This window comes from Ictalurus furcatus, chromosome 20 (genome assembly GCF_023375685.1).
Source record: "Ictalurus furcatus strain D&B chromosome 20, Billie_1.0, whole genome shotgun sequence".
In the NCBI taxonomy this organism is placed as follows: domain Eukaryota; kingdom Metazoa; phylum Chordata; class Actinopteri; order Siluriformes; family Ictaluridae; genus Ictalurus; species Ictalurus furcatus.
Window position 1 is genome coordinate 3,095,787 of NC_071274.1, and position 17,796 is coordinate 3,113,582.

The following is a 17,796-nucleotide window of genomic DNA, read 5'->3' on the forward strand; positions in this document are numbered from 1 at the left end:
TAATTGATTAGATAAGTAAACCTAATAAACTGGCAAATCAATGTAAAGTACGAACAGACCTTGAATACAAGAGATTTTGGCTTTCTCACAGGCCTACAGAACTCTCTCATGTAAAATAGTAAAACTCGGTTAGAAGAACTACGATCCATGATTTGATTTTATATTCCTTATGTGAAACATGGAGGTTGGTGAGGGGGATCCGGTTTAATAAGACTTATGACTAATCCCTTAAGGAAATAAGCAACCATTTTCTTCCTCCATAACAAATTACAAGATTTTAGCAACAACAAAGCTGATTTATTTATTTATTTATTTATTTTTAAACTGCAAATATTGGTTCGATACTGACAGCTGCTGGCTTTAAAAAAAAAAAATTTAAATAAAAAAACATCCAGTGAGTGGCATTTCTATGGGTGGAAATGAATTGACCAGGTAACTCAAATAACCACTTGTACCCACCATGGTGAGCTACAACAGCAGACGACCACATTGGGTTCCACTCCTTTCAGCCAAGAACAGGAATCTGGACAGTTGAAGATTGGAAAAACATGTACAAGTGTGCCAAACATTGTGGTCAGTGCGAATAATTAACACGCACCCCAGAGTCCAGATGAGTCACCGATAGTTCTAGTGATAGCTTCAAAGTAAAATTGAAGTGAGACATTTTTTTGACATATACTGGCCCATCAAAAGAACATAAAGTCTTAGGCACCCATCAAGCCAAGCCAACAGACCTCAATGCAATGCTCTGAAAGAGTCATTTGGATTTCATGGTCTATTTTAGACAGCGTCTCACTGTGTACAGATAAAGACAGAAAAAGTGAGAGAGTTCAGGAGAGCACATATGGTCAACGAATCTAGGGAGTTTGCCCAAGGGGGACAAAAACATGTTACGTTACTTTCAGGAAGACCAGCGTCAATCCGAGTTACCTGACCTCATTCATCACTTCCCTTTGTGCATGAGGTCACTTTTGCTTTGAATGAAGCCAGCCATGGTTGTCGCCCTAAACCGCTAGACCTGTGAGCTCAAAAATCATTTCCGTCAGACACTTAAAAGCTGATGTTGAAAGAGCACACAAAACCATGGCAGTCCACGATGAATTCTAATACCGTAGTATACATGGTGTGGAAGCAAGAACGTCAGATTTTCAACAGTACTTAAATAACCATTTTCTTGATCAAGTGCACAAAAAAACAATATTTTCCCCTTTTCCGCCCATTTGTCGAGAAGTGCTTGGTAGCGCACGGGCCTGTAGCTAATTAGCTGTGGTGACACAGCGAGTAAAATATAATAAGCAGAGCGAGTGCCTCTGGTGAGATCACCTTGGAGATAAAGTGCTCTCTAGAGAAGCAAGGACTTCAAGAAGCCCCTGACCCCAGCATGCCTTGCTGATGACTAGCATATGTGACTAGCGTTCAGGGTCAGGACAGCTGTTGAGACTCTGAAGGGAGAAAAAGAGCCAGGAGTGTGGATAGATCATTATCTAACAATCGCTGGCTTAAAAACGTGTCATTCTTAACCATTCAGCTCAGTGTATGACGGTTAGAAAGACCTTCTTTTAAATAATGGATTTTATATTAGCATTTATCTTGAGTATCATTATTCGTCTTGGATTATATATTGTGCTTGGAAATCCATTAAAATTTTTAAATATATATATGTATATATATATATATATATATGCTCAATGCCTCATGTCATTTTATGAAGTGTAGTCACTATGACTTCTTTTGAGCCACTCAAAGTGTGGATAATGCAAGTTCTGCTTCTGACATGATCCTTCAACCCTCCAAGGGGTCACTTGATGAACATCCCTTCAGATGGTAAAGCGAAAAGTCAAATAGAATGGCTCTTAAGGTGGCAGTGGGGTTGGGGGGGTCACCAGGGGAAACTAATTATGGCAAGTTGACGCGGCCATACAATGTCATATAATGGTATGTAGTATAATGAGGGTTCATACATTCATCTTCAGTAACCTTTTTATCCCGGTCTAGCTAGGGTCACAACGTGAAGCAGGAATACACCCTGGATGGGACAGCACACATGTTCAATCAATTAGGGGCTTTAGTGTAGGAAATCCACCTACCAGTATGTTTTGTTGAAGTGGGAGGTAGGAGGAACCCAGAGAACCTGGTGGAACCCCTGACTGGATATGAGAGAATGTGAGAAAATCTGCACAGACAGTAAGCCAAGCTCAGGATTGACCCGAGCTATGGTGGAAACGCTACCTGCTGCCATATAATGAGAGTGTCATTCACAATTAGGGTAGTGTTGAGGGGAAAAGAACGTCCATTTCATTTTTTTTTTTTTAGGGGGTGTTTTTATCAAATAATTAGCTTGTAGTCTGCACACATTTCCAGAAATGCCTCACTCTCACTCCTCTGCTGGTCAATATTTCGCAAATACACCAATCCTCCCTGACCCCCTGCCCCAAACAAGGGCCATTATATAAGCATTAATCAGATTAAGTCATAGGTTACATGTGGTCTAGATTCCGTTAGATGAGTCAATCACTTAAATAAGCATAGCCCTATTATTTAGCTTGACATCCTTACAATTTTGACTCGGTCACTGAATGAAATTTCATAAGCCTAGACCTGAAATTGCACAGTTTGGGATTTACCACATGGACTTTATTTTGACAGGTCGTTCTTATTTGCTTTCATGGCAATTGAACATGTGGCCAGTAAACTCCAATTGGATTGAGTTCTGGAGGTTAATCTTAGCCCCTCAGAGGGTTTTTCTTTGCTCTTAGTGTTTTCTTTTTTACTGTTTTCAAGGTGCAGTCCAGTTGCCCACCCACAGTGTAGAGACTGCAGCCATGCAGACTGAAAGATCTGGTTACACCAAAGTCCGTTCTGTTGTACCATTATGGTTGCACCAAAGCCGCTCATCCGGCATACAGTTCTTAATCCACTTCTACATACGTTCCTCAGCAAATGGCCAAGGATAGGCACAACCCTGTATTTCAGAATAAGTCTAGATTTACAGATCCCACAGCAATCCGAACACTCTGACATACCTTGGCTGCTACTTTCTGTGCTAACAAGGGGTAACAAACAACCATTTGTTACCGCTGCCTGCACTGAAGTGATTTTTATTAAAGAGCAGAAGGGCTAAGTGGTAACCAGAGAGCGAGAAGAAGTTGTACCTGTAAGGGGTTCTGATTCTCTTGGTGCTTTTATCTCAGTGTGGCACCGTCTCTGGCTCCAGACCAAAGCTTTGCCAGCCATAATGAAAATCACAACACGCATTGTGTTCCATGTCAGAAAGCCCTCAGGACAGCATTATGGAGGCTAGCAGCATGTTAATAGCAAAGTTATGCTCAGAAATGCTGCCATCACCAAAATCTAGCTCAATTGAATCAGGCTGGCAATGTGGGAGAAGAGTGCATAGATGTTCCTTTTCTTCTTAGGCTTGTTTCATTCCAGTAAGTGTCATTTGGAAGCGTTTTTGTCTCATTTTTGTCCTAAATATTGCTATGTGGCATTTAAATAAATTGTACAGATCCTATTGATTTGATCTAATGGAGAATATTATCAGTAGATTCTGGAAGAAATTTGCTAATGCACCTAAAGCTAACAACAGTTCTAGCAGTGTTGTAGGGCAGTTAATGTTGAATAAAAAATTGGGATTTTTTTTTTTTTTTTTTTTTTGAACAAGCAGAAAACTTTGCAGATTGAATGTTCTAAGAAGAAAGAGTTCCCAGAACCACAACATTCAGAAAAATCTTCTGTTAACCAAAAATAGTTAGCTGAGGTTACCTCTGATCACAACATTTTAGTAGCATGAGAATAAATCGTTTGTTTCATTTATTGCTGCAAACGATATTAGGCGTCATGAAATTAATGGATGGATTAAGTTGAATTAATATGTTTTAACCACTTTAAAGACGTTGGTCATTTTCCATTGAGTCAGTGTCTGCTGAAGGCCTGCTTCTCCATGGGTATCCTTTATATGGTCAGTGAGAAATTTTCACAAACAGCAGTGTGACAGGACCAAATCTCCACCCTGTGTGCTATAGAACAGAGGCTATGAAAGAGTTCCTGCTGCATAAGCTCAAGAAAGAAAAAAAGATCAAACCTGTCTTTAAGAACCCCCCAAAACCCCAAGGGGAACTCTCTTAATTGGGTAACCAGAACTAGGCTGAGGGTAATGTGGCACGTCTCCAGCCCAGCCAGGGAAACAAATACACTGCTGCTAGCATGAGTGTGCCTCTCTGAGGCTAAAAGCTATCATTAGGAAGCCTTAGCCACAGTGTGCTGAAATAATTAAAGCACAAAAGAGATGGGGTTTTAAGAGTGGGCTTTTTAAGAGGTAGCAGGCTTTTGGAGAGCTCACCTAGTTCTCTTTGTTGTTTTGCCAGCTTTACGGCTACATGGAGAGCGAGCCACTAACACTCCAGCTCTTCATTGGCACGGCAGATGACCGACTTCTGCGACCGCACGCTTTCTACCAGGTTCACCGCATCACCGGCAAGACTGTCTCCACTGCCAGCCACGAGGCCATGCAATCCAATACCAAGGTGCTGGAGATCCCTCTGCTGCCTGAGAACAACATGAGAGCCATGTGAGTCTGTCCCATTTGTATGCATTCTCTACCTGTCAATTCTGGCTCTAGTACCTCATACAGATGACGGCTCTGTAGATATAGATGTACTTGTGTAGGACACCTTTCATGGATGTCAATTTATATTGAAATAATATACTACATCTAAGTGGATCAAGGTCTCCGGGACACTCAACTGAGAATCTGCTGTAGGTTCCATCTCTCATTCTTAACGGTTCCTCTGGGTGAACCCTCAGCTCTAGAACCCTATAAGAAAAAGTTTCCCTTTTAGAGAGAGAGAGAGAGATCCAGGTAGCACAACTCATTATAAAAAGCTGAAAGAAAGTTTCCTTGAGGAAACCTTTTCTCTACCCTGCACCAGAATATACTCAATACATTAAGACCCCTGTGCTCTGTCAAGCCCAAGTCCAAGTCCAAGCCTGGCCCCTAGACCTGCTTCAGTACATTTGTTGCTTCTTGCTGTAGTAGTGGTAGGCTTTTTGTCCCGAACCTCCCCCTCCTCACCACCACCACCACCCAGAGCTCAAATATCCCTGGGGCTTTTACTCGGCATGCCGTCCAGCCAGCAGCACTTCTGGCTTGGCTTTCCTTCTCCACAGCTTCACTGGCTTTTGTCCCAGCAGTTTCGGAGTAAAAGAAATAAGCCATAGAACCCAGACATGACATAACCTCCCTCACCTTCAAATGTCTCTCTTTTTGTTGTTTATGTCTATGGTAATACACCACTTGTCGAAGTTTATTGGCAAAAACACATTGGTTTTAAGAGAATACAAACCCCCACCCATTACCAGCTTCATTTGTTAAAAAAAAAACTGGACAAGCTGGATAAAGCCTTAAGAAGTAATCCAAACTCTCATTTTTACCGGTGCTCAGAAAGACGGATTATCCGATGTGGAAGTGTCATGAACAAATCGAATGGTTAACTGAACTGATTGAAGATAGCAGACGTTCCTCCAAGTCCTGATGACCCGATAAGCCTTGGCTAAATCGCCTGATGAAATGTCGGAGCAGTGAGGGGGTTTTCTCCGGTCCAATCTCAGACAGGAAAGTGTGGGCTGAGGACCTTTTTCTTTTAAAGGCCAGGTTTTGTGGAGGCTGGCTGATGTAGTCTTTCCATTCATAAGCAGGCTGTTGATAAGACACAAGCCGGTGCTTTTCTCATAGATCCAGTTCTGTTTCTCTATCTCTCTGTTTCTCTGTGTCTCAGTGGTTCAGGAGATCCACGTAACCCAAGTCAGGTTCGTAAGGGCCATAACACAATACAGATTCAATTCATGAAGGCATGTAGGTGTAAGGGAAACAGAGCAGAGCAGCAGTACACCCTCCCGTTCAGTCTGGATTTCAGTAATGCGATGGGAGACTCCTGTAGTCTCCAGTATTGATTTTTTTTTTTCTTTTTTTCTTCAAGATTATGGAATAGAAATGTTTAAACAAGCTGTGTTTGTATCCTGTGGGAGGTTCGAGGGTGCCTCAATCCATCCACCGAGCATGCAAGGTGGAACGTGTGTCCCTAATTGGTCCATGTCCACTCTCAAAGGTCGTTCATTTCCCATCATTTCCCTTATTTCTTAATTATATCGCTAAGAGAAGTATTAACAGCGGAAAGAACCTAGCGGTGGTTAGGACACCAGGCACTTTTAACCCTGGTTTCAGGGAAATGTCTGTCAGCCCACACTGATGGTCTCTGCATCTTGTTGCCCTTTATAGACCATTATAGCAATGAACCACAATTGACGAATGAAAATATAAGATCACTACCCATTTATGATTCAATTGCCCATGTCGCAGAACTCTCATAATACATTTCACTCAAAATTTGTTTTCCCTGCGCATGACATCAAACACTACTACTTATGTGCTTATTGTAGTATTTTCTGTGTATTCAAATCGAAGCTGGCTGAAGTGGGGGAAAATAGATTTGTATAAAATTTGACATTTAACATGTTCCAGAAACTTTGCCTGAAACTCAGATATATAAAATAATTGGAATCCTGAGCCATATCCCATATGTATTCTCGGCTTTATTTATTTTTTTATCAGTTCGGCTTTAGTTTTATTTAGTTGTTTTTTTTTTAAATGCCAGCATGAAACATGAGACCTTTTTCCACCCAAACGTACCATTAAGGAAAAAAAAAATACTCAGAGAGAGAGAGAGAGAGAAAGTGGGCGTGCAAGAGAATAAAATGAAAGACTGAAAAAGTTCCTGCTTCCTAATATGGCATTAGTTAGCAAAATTGAAGCTGTAAAAGTTTGTACTAATAGAAGTTCTGTTGAGGCATGCTGGATTAAGATGCTCAGCCAGCTGTGAGAAAGTGTTCGGTGCCCAATGTGCTTCGCCTCTGGAAGCACATAGCCACCAGAGATCCTCCACTCCATGGACACTAGGGAGGCAATTAAGCTAGGATTGGGAAGTCCCTCTTCCAGGGTGTGAGGGCACCAAGTGGGATGAAGACTTTGACCTGTTATGCATCACCCTTACAAAGCCTAGCATTGTCGAAGTCAGCGTTGATGTCATTGCTAGTCATGACAAAGCCAAATACATGCATTGGTTCCATCACTTTTGTCCAAAATGAGCCATAAAACACAAAATCCACTTAGTTTGGGATCAATAAAAATTTCAGTGCTCATTTTTTTACATTTGTAGGTTCAGTGGTTCGAACGATTGGTCCTCATTTTTATTCTTTCTGCATGAGTAAAGGCTTTTATGAAGGAAACACTTAATGATTTCCTACACTTCTTCCACTCTCCAGAATCGACTGTGCTGGAATCCTGAAGCTCCGAAACTCAGACATCGAGCTGAGGAAGGGCGAGACGGACATCGGACGCAAAAACACTCGCGTCCGAATGGTGTTCCGCGTCCACATCAACCAGCCCAACGGCAGGACCGTGTCTTTACAAGCCGCGTCCAACCCCATAGAGTGCTGTAAGTACCAATACACAGATAACCGTACCAGAAAACAGCACGGGTATCGATTCGTGTCTGATTCGGATTCTTTTTTAAAGAAGATACTCTCACATCCGAAACCAGCCCAACGACAAGATCATTACAACGTTGATCAACGTAGATTTAGATCCCTAATGGGCAAAGCAGAGGTGGCACTCCCTGAGATCACATGACATGAAGAAATCTTGAGAAGAACCAGACTCAAAAGTGGGATGATAAATCATTACAGTTCTAAATGTGCTGTTCAGTTTGAGCGTAATGAGTTCCGTCATGTGGACAGGACAGTCTTTATGATTACAGCAGCATTTTTCTTAGGTACAAATCTACAGTATACAGGTGAGAAATTATTTTTGGGAAGTGCAAATCTTTATGGTAATCATGTGCAACCGTTCACATGAGCAGAATGATGAGTCAACAACACCATCTAACCCATTAAAAGATTTACACTATAACAGCTATTAGGTCAGTATTGAGCTATTTACATTGGGCCGTCAAAGGTCATTCTCCAGATGCAAAGCTCACGTACTAACACATCGTGATTGGAGAAACTTTTTTTTTTTTTTTAATTGTCCAGTTTAGAGAGGTTGCCTTGTTACGTGTTTAAAAATCATGATGCTAATCACTTCTCGTTGCCATTCCCATAAATCTGCCCCAGTCTAATAAGCTTCCTCTACATTCAGGGCAAACAGATGGGATACACTCTTCTCTCTTTTGTCACTTGTTAAAATTTCTTACAAGGCTAAGATTAATATGCCAAGATTCTAATAACAAACCAGTAAACTGAATTTGATGCTAAGGTTTCTGGTTGCGAAAATGCTCAGTATGAGCAAAATGGCCTTAAGCTTTAGCATACAAAAAAATTAACAACAAGCTGGTGCTTAAGTAATCACTGAAATGAGTTTGTTGATGAGGATGAAGAAACAAAAACATGCTGTTTAATGGGCAAATAGTGACTATAAACATATTGATACAAGAAATGTGTTCATGATGGATCCTTTCTAGTCGTAGCAAGCTCAAGCATTGAGTTACGTATGGCTCGAAATGGTCCAATTATTCCCAACAGTGGAAAAATGCTAACACTGCTTTCGTCCAGATTGAATTTGCTTGGCCTGATGAACATGGATGATTTTTTTTTTTTTAAATAAACACATACATATGTTATCAGTGTTGAGCAAGTAAAAAAAAAAAGTAGTTAGCTAAACTGCAAGTTAGCTCAAAAATACTACTTGAGCTACATTCCAAGCTATACAGCTGTATAGAAACGACTTCCATGCAATCATGGAAGTCGTTTCTATACAGCTGTATAGCTTGCAATTATCCATAATGATCCACAGAAGAAAAAAACAGTGTGTGCCCGGATTATTCATTACAACGAACACAACAAAAATCTGTTTCTGATTTTCTGTAAATCTGAAACAAAACGAAAAAAAAAAAGGGGGATTTCAGTCACTGACAAATTTCCTCCATCTGGTAATTACACTCCCAGCTCCTACACCTGTCTTCTGGAACATTCCCAAGCACTGGGAGAGGTTTTGGATGTCTGTTTCCATCAGCGTTATATATATTTCTAATAATCGAGGAAGACATATAGTATAACAAATGGACACCGAGTTTATTAGCAATTGAACATGTTGAAATAGAGGTCTTGGAAGAGAAGTTGGACACACAGGTACAGATGGAGATCTGGTTTAGAGAGGCTTGATGTTTCTTGGTGACTCGTATCTGTTCTCCTGCAGCCCAGCGCTCAGCACAGGAGCTGCCTATGGTGGACAAGCAGAGCCTGGACAGCTACCCAGCGTCAGGAGGGAAAAGGATGCTCCTAAGCGGACATAACTTCCTACCCGAATCCAAAGTCATGTTTGTGGAGAAGGCCCAAGGTAAGCGTAAGCTGGTCTTCTCTCGATCCTTCTTTTTAATTTCCCTCCCATTTGCTTCCTGACTTGCCCTCGTTTTTTTATTTTTTTATTACCATTCCCTCTCTCCTTCTGCTCCCTCTGTCTGTCCTTCCGTCAAAATAGTGCACGGCCTGCCAGGTGGCCCATGTGGTGTGCATTAGGACGCTATATTTTTAAACCGAAATGTATTTACATTTGCACAAGTTTCCATTGCCTGTTCTCTGACGTTCAGCCGCAAGTTGAGGAATGAATCACAAACGGGGCATGTGCAATTTCTCGCTCATGCTCTCTCTCTCTCTCTCTCGCTCTCTCTCTCATTCTCCTCTCCAGTCTCTTTCAGTCTTGCTTGCAGACTCATATTCTCCCTCACTAGCCCTTTCCCCATTTTCCTTCATCTTTCTGTCTCCATAAAAATAATATATCTCTCTATTATTTCAGTCACCTCATCTGTCTACTGGAATTTATTTGTCAAACATATGCTGTCTGGGTGGAAAAGCGCAACAAGATGTTGATATTCGAGGGCTACAAGTCGTTTCCTTGATTGCATTTGGAAACCCTGGAGTTTGGAGGCCTAAACCGCCACTTTCTATAGAGTATACACATGCGACGATGATGATGAGAATACAGATCGTTGAAGTAAATCTGTAGGAGTCCTGATTTTTTTCGATAGTTGTCTTGATCACACACCTATCGTTTCGGTAATTTATCAATCTCAGCTCGTTTAATCCAGGGCATTTTTTAAGGTCTGTCAGTGTAGAGGAGGTTGAAACCCAGCATTAGCAATTAAACATAGCTTTTCCAGGCTCAGAATGCGCAATTCCCGCTGGCCGGAGTTTCAGAATCTCGCTTCAGCTTGCCGGAATGTCAGTGCAGGGGGAAAAAAAAAAAAACCCATTGTGTGGTGTTTCACCTTGTTTTCCTTGGCATTGCTCGCCTCAGGCTTTTCCCAAAGAATATGAATGCGTCTGCCGTTCCTCTCTCGGCGGGGTCTCCACTGTCTTGGGGTAAACTCTTTACTTCGCTTGGCCTGCTGCCGGCCCCTAAGAGAGGAGTTGTGCTGAACCGTCACATTAAACGCTAATGAATTAAGATGGATGGAAATCTCGAAACAATGATCCTTTCCTGAAAGAAGATGGATACCTACCGTAGGTCCAATCTGTCCCAGAACGTTGGTTTAGGACAGCTACATCCAGAGACATTTGGGAAAACTGACTGTCAGAGATTTAGCTAAAATGCACATTTTTTAACATGTAGTGTTTCCATCTGTTTTTTTTTTTTGTTTTTTTTAAATTTAATGCTAATTTTGAACGTGTGTATAGTAAAACTTGAATGGGGGAAAAAAAAAAAAAGGTTTGGATGAAGGTGTATGGATGAACAGAAGATTTATGAGCTATATATGAGAACATATGAGATTCAGATGATTCTGCGCCCAAACCTGGTACATACAACAGCACACCTTGCACTGTATATATCAGAAACCTCGAGGAACCACGATAGACTCTGATTGGGAAGTACATAATCTGAGGTTCTTCAGAGGTCCTCTGGCATTGGATTGAATAATAAAGGGGTTCTAAAGGGGTTCTACCTGTATGTGGAACCTTGTATAAAAGTGAAATCCTCCGGACATTTACGCGCTCTTCCGAAAGGATCGACTGAAGAACTCTTAAGGGATTAAATTGAATGGTAGCAATAGCGTTAATACGTTAGGTAGCATGTGGTTTAGGATGTAGTCCATGACTGCTTGTGTTTGGTCGTTCAGAAATGACTTCACAGCAGTGCGTTAAGACGTTCAACGATTTCTAGTTGTTCTTTTGCCAGCTTACTTTAAAAATTCGTTGAAACATTTGGATAGAAGCCTACCTCCATCAGGTTTGTGGGTTTCACTTCTGGAAAGAGTAATTCCCCAGCCTGGTATGGGCTTCGGATTGCACAACACACACACACACACACACATGTGCTCAGGCCTGGAGCGGCCGTTAAACACAAGCACTTCATACGCCGTGACACGTCAGGCATCGGCCTCAGAGTGAGTTTATGCAGCAGCAGGCTGTGCATGCAAATACGGCCCTGACTGGAGTGGAAAGAGAGGGAATCCCCAAGAGAGGGAAGCCCTCCCTCTGTCCTCCTTTCACTTCTCTCTCTCTCTCTCTCTCTCTCTCTTTTCCTAGGCTGACCGTTTAACACACTGACGCGGCATGTGCTGTTTTTGTGCAGCCCACAGCACTTTCCTGGTCTGTTATTGCCATCTCAGGCAGTTTGTTTTCTCTCTTCGTAGCCTCCTCTTCTTTCTTTGCATGATTTGAAGAATTCCTGACGATCCTCTCTGGTCAACACGGCTGTCTATCTGTCGAGCTGTCTCTCCCAGTCTCTAAAACTAGCGGGTCTGATGGAAGAACTTCTCGACGTTTAGCGATGGATTCTGGGAACCTATGAACGAGATCGAAAGACAGACAGAGAGAGAGAGAGCACAGAGAGAATGAGAAAACAGAAGAAGAAGAAGAAGAAGACACGTTAAAGTTTATTGTACTAATGAAAAAAACCCCAAACACAAATGAACTGTCAAGTACGAAAACTCACGCGAATGCCTTTAATACCATCAAAACTCACGCTTCCTAACCACAGCCATCAAAGCCGAGGAGCAGCGCCGGCGTTCCGAAATGGACGCCAATAAACACCTTCAAATTTCCAGCCTTTAAATAGCAACAGATGGCCTTCTTCACTTGCACATCACATCGGGCCAATTAAATCAAGGTTCTCTCCTCCACACGTTGGACACAACACAAAAGTAACCAAGTTTGGAGTTGCTTTATTAAAGTCTTTATACACTGTCCTGCTTTTGTGCTTAAAGATTTGAGTTAGTATTAGTACGCATGCACGAGACGGGCGGTATCGCATCACGGAACACAAGAGCCAATCAGATTGTAATATGCAAATGCAGGCCGTGAATATTTCAGCAAAGTTTCTTGATCATTCTGGACCAAAAATGTTTCGCTGACCTATATTTCGATGCATTCGCAATAAATAGAGATAACTAACGTCGATTATACTGTTCCATATCCTTCTCTAACGTAATTAACGTAAATCGAACATACGTTAACCCTAACCTTCAAATATTGTTCATTTACCGGGACAGAAAACGAAGGCGCTGCATGTTTAAAGCAGGAAAATCGATTCGGAACAAGAAAATAATAAACGTGAGCTGAGCGAGAGGAGGCGGGGCCAAAACACCTACGCAATTGTCAATCATCCTAACATTGTGAATTGGCCGGTTTGCCGGGAAAAGGCACGTGTACTATTGTGGACAGTTTGTATATTTGTAGAATCTGGATTTTATTTTATTTTATTTTTCTGGTGTATGTCCTTGTGATGCTAATTAGATTTGATTTATTACTCAATGTAAAAAAAAATATATAAAAAATTCTGCTCTGTAAAACTTTTGAGAAATTGTGAGTCAGTCTTTCGGTTAGATAGATATTTCAGGCTTAATAATAAAAAATGATTCCTTTCAGTTGAACGCTGAGCTCGTCCCCTGTCGTCCTTGCTGGAGGAGCGATGCAGGCGGTGTGTGTAGAACCTAATCTAAATATAGCCTGCTTTTTATGGGTGTTTGCTTGTTTACTTGTGCATGTGTGTGTGTGTGTGTGTGTGTGTGTGGGCATGGATAGCCTGCAGGCGTGTTTGTGTCTTAAACAGGAAGTGTTTTCAGTGTCTCAGCTGTGAAGGATTCCCTTCAGAGTGGCAAATAGGAATACACACGCGCACACACACACACACACACACACACACACACACAGTTGTAATGACACTCAGTATTTGGTGTGACCCAGAATAGATGTGTGCCAGTCATGTTTAGGTAAGATTTGTGCCACGTGATAAGGGCTCCTTCACACGTCCTTCACACGTCCTTCACCTTTAATTCTGTTGACCAGAACCAAAAGTGTGTGATTTTTTCCTGTGCTTGTAACTTTATGTTTCCAGGGTGAGGCTGAAATTTGCATGGAAATGCACTTTGTTATTTGAGAGTGTGTGTGATTACGTGTGTGTGATTGTGTGTGTGTGAGAGTGTGTATGTGATTGTGTGTGAGAGAGTGTGTGTGTGTGAAATTGTGTGTGATTGTGTGTGTGGTTATGTGTGTGATTGTGTGTGTGTGATTTTGTGTGAGAGTGTGTGTGTGATTGTGTGTGTGTGATTGTGTGTGAGAGATTGTGTGTGTGAGAGTGTGTGTGTGATTATGTGTGTGTGATTGTGTGTGAGAGTGTGTGTGAGAGATTGTGTGTGTGATTGTGTGTGTGTGAGAGTGTGTGTGAGAGATTGTGTGTGTGATTATGTGTGTGTGATTGTGTGTGAGAGTGTGTGTGTGATTGTGTGTGTGTGAGAGTGTGTGTGCTGTTTTGGCAGGGCTACTTGTAGGCATACCTGGCACACCTCGTGGAGAGAGTGTGTGTGTGTGTGTGTGTGTGTGTGTGTGTGTTGGGGAAAGCCTCTCTCTGACTCAGAGGGGAGGGAATTCCCTCGTGGCCGTGATGCGTTTTACATCTGGTCCGATTGGAGCTGTGCCTGGATCTTGCACACACCACTGGAATTTCTTTCTCTGTCTCTCTCTCTCTCTGTCTTCCTCTGTCTGTCAGTCTCTCTCTCTCTGCCTGTCTGTCTCTCTCTCTCTCTCTGCCTGTCTGTCTGTCTCTTCCACTGCCTGTCTGTCTCTCCCTCTGGCTGTCTGTTTCTTTCTCTCCTTTCTGTCTCTCTCTCCCTCTGCCTGTCTCTCTTCCCCTCTCTCTGTCTATCTAGCTCTCCCCCCTGCCTGTCTTTCTTCCTGTCTGTCTCTCTCCCGCTCTCCCTGTCTGTCTGTCTGTATCTCTCTCTTCTTTCTCTCTCTCTCCTTCTGCCTGTCCCTCTCACCTTCTCACCGTCTGTCTATCTCCTGTGTCTGTCTCTCCCTCTGTCAGTCTGTCTATCTCTCATTCTGTCGCTCTCTATTTCTTTCTCCCTTTGTCAGTCCATTTCTCCCTCTTTCAATCTGTCTGTCTCTCTTTCTCGCTCCGTCTGTCTGTCTCACTTTATCCTCCGGTTTCTTTCTCCGTCTGTCTGTCTGTCTCACTCTCAATCAATCTGTCTCTTTTGCTCTCTCTCTTGCTCTCTTTCTGTTTGCCTATGTCTCCATCTGTCTCTTTCTCCTTGTTTTTGTTCTTTCTCCTTTGGCCTCTCTGTCTCCTTTACTCTTTATCTCGTTCTCCCTCCTTTCCTTTCTGCTGCGCTGTCTACCTTTCTATCTCTCTCTCTCTCTCTCTTTCATTCCCTCAGTCTCACTCTTCCATTCTGACTCGCTGTCCATTTTCCATCTCTCTCTTTCTCCACCTGTTTCTTTACTCTTTGTTTCACTCTTTAAACGTTTCTTTTTTTCCCCTGAAAGACTCGGGATACCGACGTGAAGAGACACACCTTGATTAAACAGAGAGACTCTCTCACAGACACACACTCTCTCTTATCGTCTCCCTGTCAGGACAGGTTCTCATATTTACCAGCTTTGATGTAGGGATCTTCAGCGTCGAGATTGTCTCTTTTCTTGTCTCCGCCACATCCGAACTCAACCCGAGGCGGCTAGTTTAAGATTCTAGATTAACACTCTGCTAAAATGAATAACTTCACTCAGCAGCAATCACAGGGCAGAAGTGCAGAGGGAAAGTCAGAGCTGAATCGCTCCCGTCGCGGTGTGTATAATTTAACCATCCGTCCTGTTCCCGTTTCCTAAACGGATGGTGTGGACGCTCTTCACACCTGTAACTCAACATCTCTAATTCTACTGCTGCTGGTTCTGAGCTTTGATATCCGCGAGCCGCTTAGCTTCTCTTCTCTTCTCTTCTCTGGCTGAGCGGAAGCTAAGAAACGTGACAGGATTCCCGGAGAAGATCGTCCTAAATGTCTACAGTATTCGCAGCTAACACTAGCTAGACGATAAGCTAACTTTGCTTTTTAACGCATTCATAAACACTCATTCGCCGCTACAGTGACACCTCAAACAATCATCTAACATTATCGAACAGGACAGGATTTTAGACAAGGTGTTTGCTGCGTAATTAGCCAGCTAACACTAGCTAGCAGACTAACATAAGCTAATTTGACGTTGTAATTTATTCATTAATAAATGACATATTCAGTGCTAACCCGTATCAGCTAGCTAAAACGAGCTAGCGCTAGACTGACAGGATTTCAGAGAATAATTCTGACACGTTATTATAAATGTTGTCCGTATTCACAGCTAACACTAGCTAGAAGACTAGCCCATGCTATTTTGACTTTGTAAGCTTGTAAGTCTAATGCTAATAGTCACTGCTAACACTGGTCAGTTAGCTAAAATGAGCTAAACCGACAGTAATCTTTATCCCATCATTTATGAATGTTTACAATATTCAGTTAGCTGAATAAGATAAGCTAATGTGGCAGATTATTCATCTTTGAATTAACACTGAATAGCGGACCAACGTAAGCTAATTAAACACTCTTAACACTTGCTGGCTAGCTAGCATGAGCTAACCTGACAGGATTTCTGAGGGGATTTTTAAGTGCTTTATAATAATGTGCCAAACGCTGTTGATTTGCAATAAGACCTCGTTTTCGTTTTTGTCAAGACAACTGATTTGGAAGGACCTGTATAGAACGTTGTAATTCCTTCACATTCGCTGGTGTAGCATTGTTGGAAATGTTAGCTAGCATTTTTATGGTACAGTGTGTCAATATTGTGTCTTCGAAGAGTGTGTAATTGAGTGAGTGAGTGATTGGTGTGTATGTAACATCAGTGCTTTCGAATTCACACGTAGCTGTGAATCATGTAAGGACATGACTATAGCTGCTCTTTATATCTTCCATGACTGCTGGGTAGTGTGTGTGTGTGTGTGTGTATGTGTGTGTGTGTACTTCTGTAAACGACTGTGTGTTGCATCTCGCGAAGGATTTTGATAATCATGGTGATTTGTCTATCCTCTCTGACTGATGAAAGAGCATCGAGGTGTGTGTGTGTGTGTGTGTGTGTGTGTGGGTGTGTGGCTTGGGGATGTCAGAGCAGCGTGGGCAGGAACAGAAGCGTTTTTACAGATGTTGCAGGGAGTGCACGGAAAGTTTTGCGGTTATCAGTCCTACAGCTCTCTCCGACATGAAAAGGTATGCCACATATGTGGCTCTCACTCAGCTCATCTGATGCACAAAAAAAAAAAAAACCCAAAAAAACAAAGTGCAGGAAAAGGACGATTAAGACCTCTCGTCTTTTAGTTTGTCGTTTTATCCTGTGGAGCAATTTTCCTGACTACGGGGGCCCTCGTACAAACGGCTGTGTTTAATTTTGGTACCCGCTGATGGGAGACAGATATTAGGAGGGTGAAAGGCAAGAGACAGGATGGGGAAGTGAGGGGGAAAAAAAGATAGACGCACAGGATGACAGCGAAGGGACAAACTTGTTTGTTAAGCTTTGCTTTATTTTAAAAAAATAGTGCTTTATTACATTTGTACACACATTCACGTGCTTTTCTGCCCACCACGGTTGTAACGAGCGGTTATTTCCTGTCACTTCTGGCCATTCTACTCTAACCTCTCTCATCTCACCTCATTTTTGTTTTGTTTTTGTTTTTCACACCATTTTGTGTAACTTACTGAGATCACATTTCCCCTATTCTGATGTTTGATGTGAACATTAACTGAAGACCTGTAAATGCATGCATACATTCTATGCATTATGCTCCTGCTACAGTACGTGATTGGCTGATTGGGTAAGTGCATGAATGAGCAGGGGTATGGGTGTGTATTAATGTGAATAGATGTGATTCTGCAATTTGGGGCGTTTCGTTAGCAAAAACCTCAGCGAATCTAAACGTGTGGCGGCCTGGGAAGACGTCCGAAAAATCTGACTTCGAGTACTATATATCGTTCTGAATACGACACTGTTTACTGAACTGAAATCTGCATCTCAACGAGGGATGACTAGCGATATCTTATCGTTTGCGATATAGCGGTAGAAATTCTCCCCACAGTAAGAATGAGTCTTTCCGTGATAATAACGATCAAGCTAAACGAGGAGCTACTGTGAACGGGACAATATTTATATCGTCAATGATATCGGTATCGCAATAAATACCGGAAAATATCGCGATATAGTTTCGAAGTCCATATCGCTCATGCCTAATCTCAACCAATTTAGATCGAATCTGGTTTCTTCCACAAGTGGAAGAAAAATCGCATTTGTAATCCTTTTGAATCCTTTCTTATTAGGATCTTCCTAAATGTTCTAAATTCACACACCTAGTTAGTAAGATTTTACACACCTTTAAGGCCGACTGACCTCCACGTGTGTTAAAATAGCTCACGATCGTTGCTGGAAACAAGATTAAAAAGTAAATTA

The 17,796-nt window shown here is 42.1% G+C and overlaps 1 protein-coding gene across 2 annotated transcripts in view; it reads left to right on the plus strand.

Annotated features, from left to right (window-relative positions):
• The window catches only part of LOC128623962 (nuclear factor of activated T-cells, cytoplasmic 1-like), a 63,082-nt gene that overhangs the window by 12,993 nt on the left and 32,293 nt on the right, over positions 1-17,796 (plus strand). For both annotated transcript variants that reach the window (XM_053651185.1, XM_053651186.1), the window contains exons 4-6: positions 4,368-4,570; positions 7,321-7,493; positions 9,251-9,391. In XM_053651185.1, the coding sequence (XP_053507160.1) occupies positions 4,368-4,570; positions 7,321-7,493; positions 9,251-9,391 (517 nt within the window). The remainder of the gene's footprint in view (positions 1-4,367; positions 4,571-7,320; positions 7,494-9,250; positions 9,392-17,796) is intronic.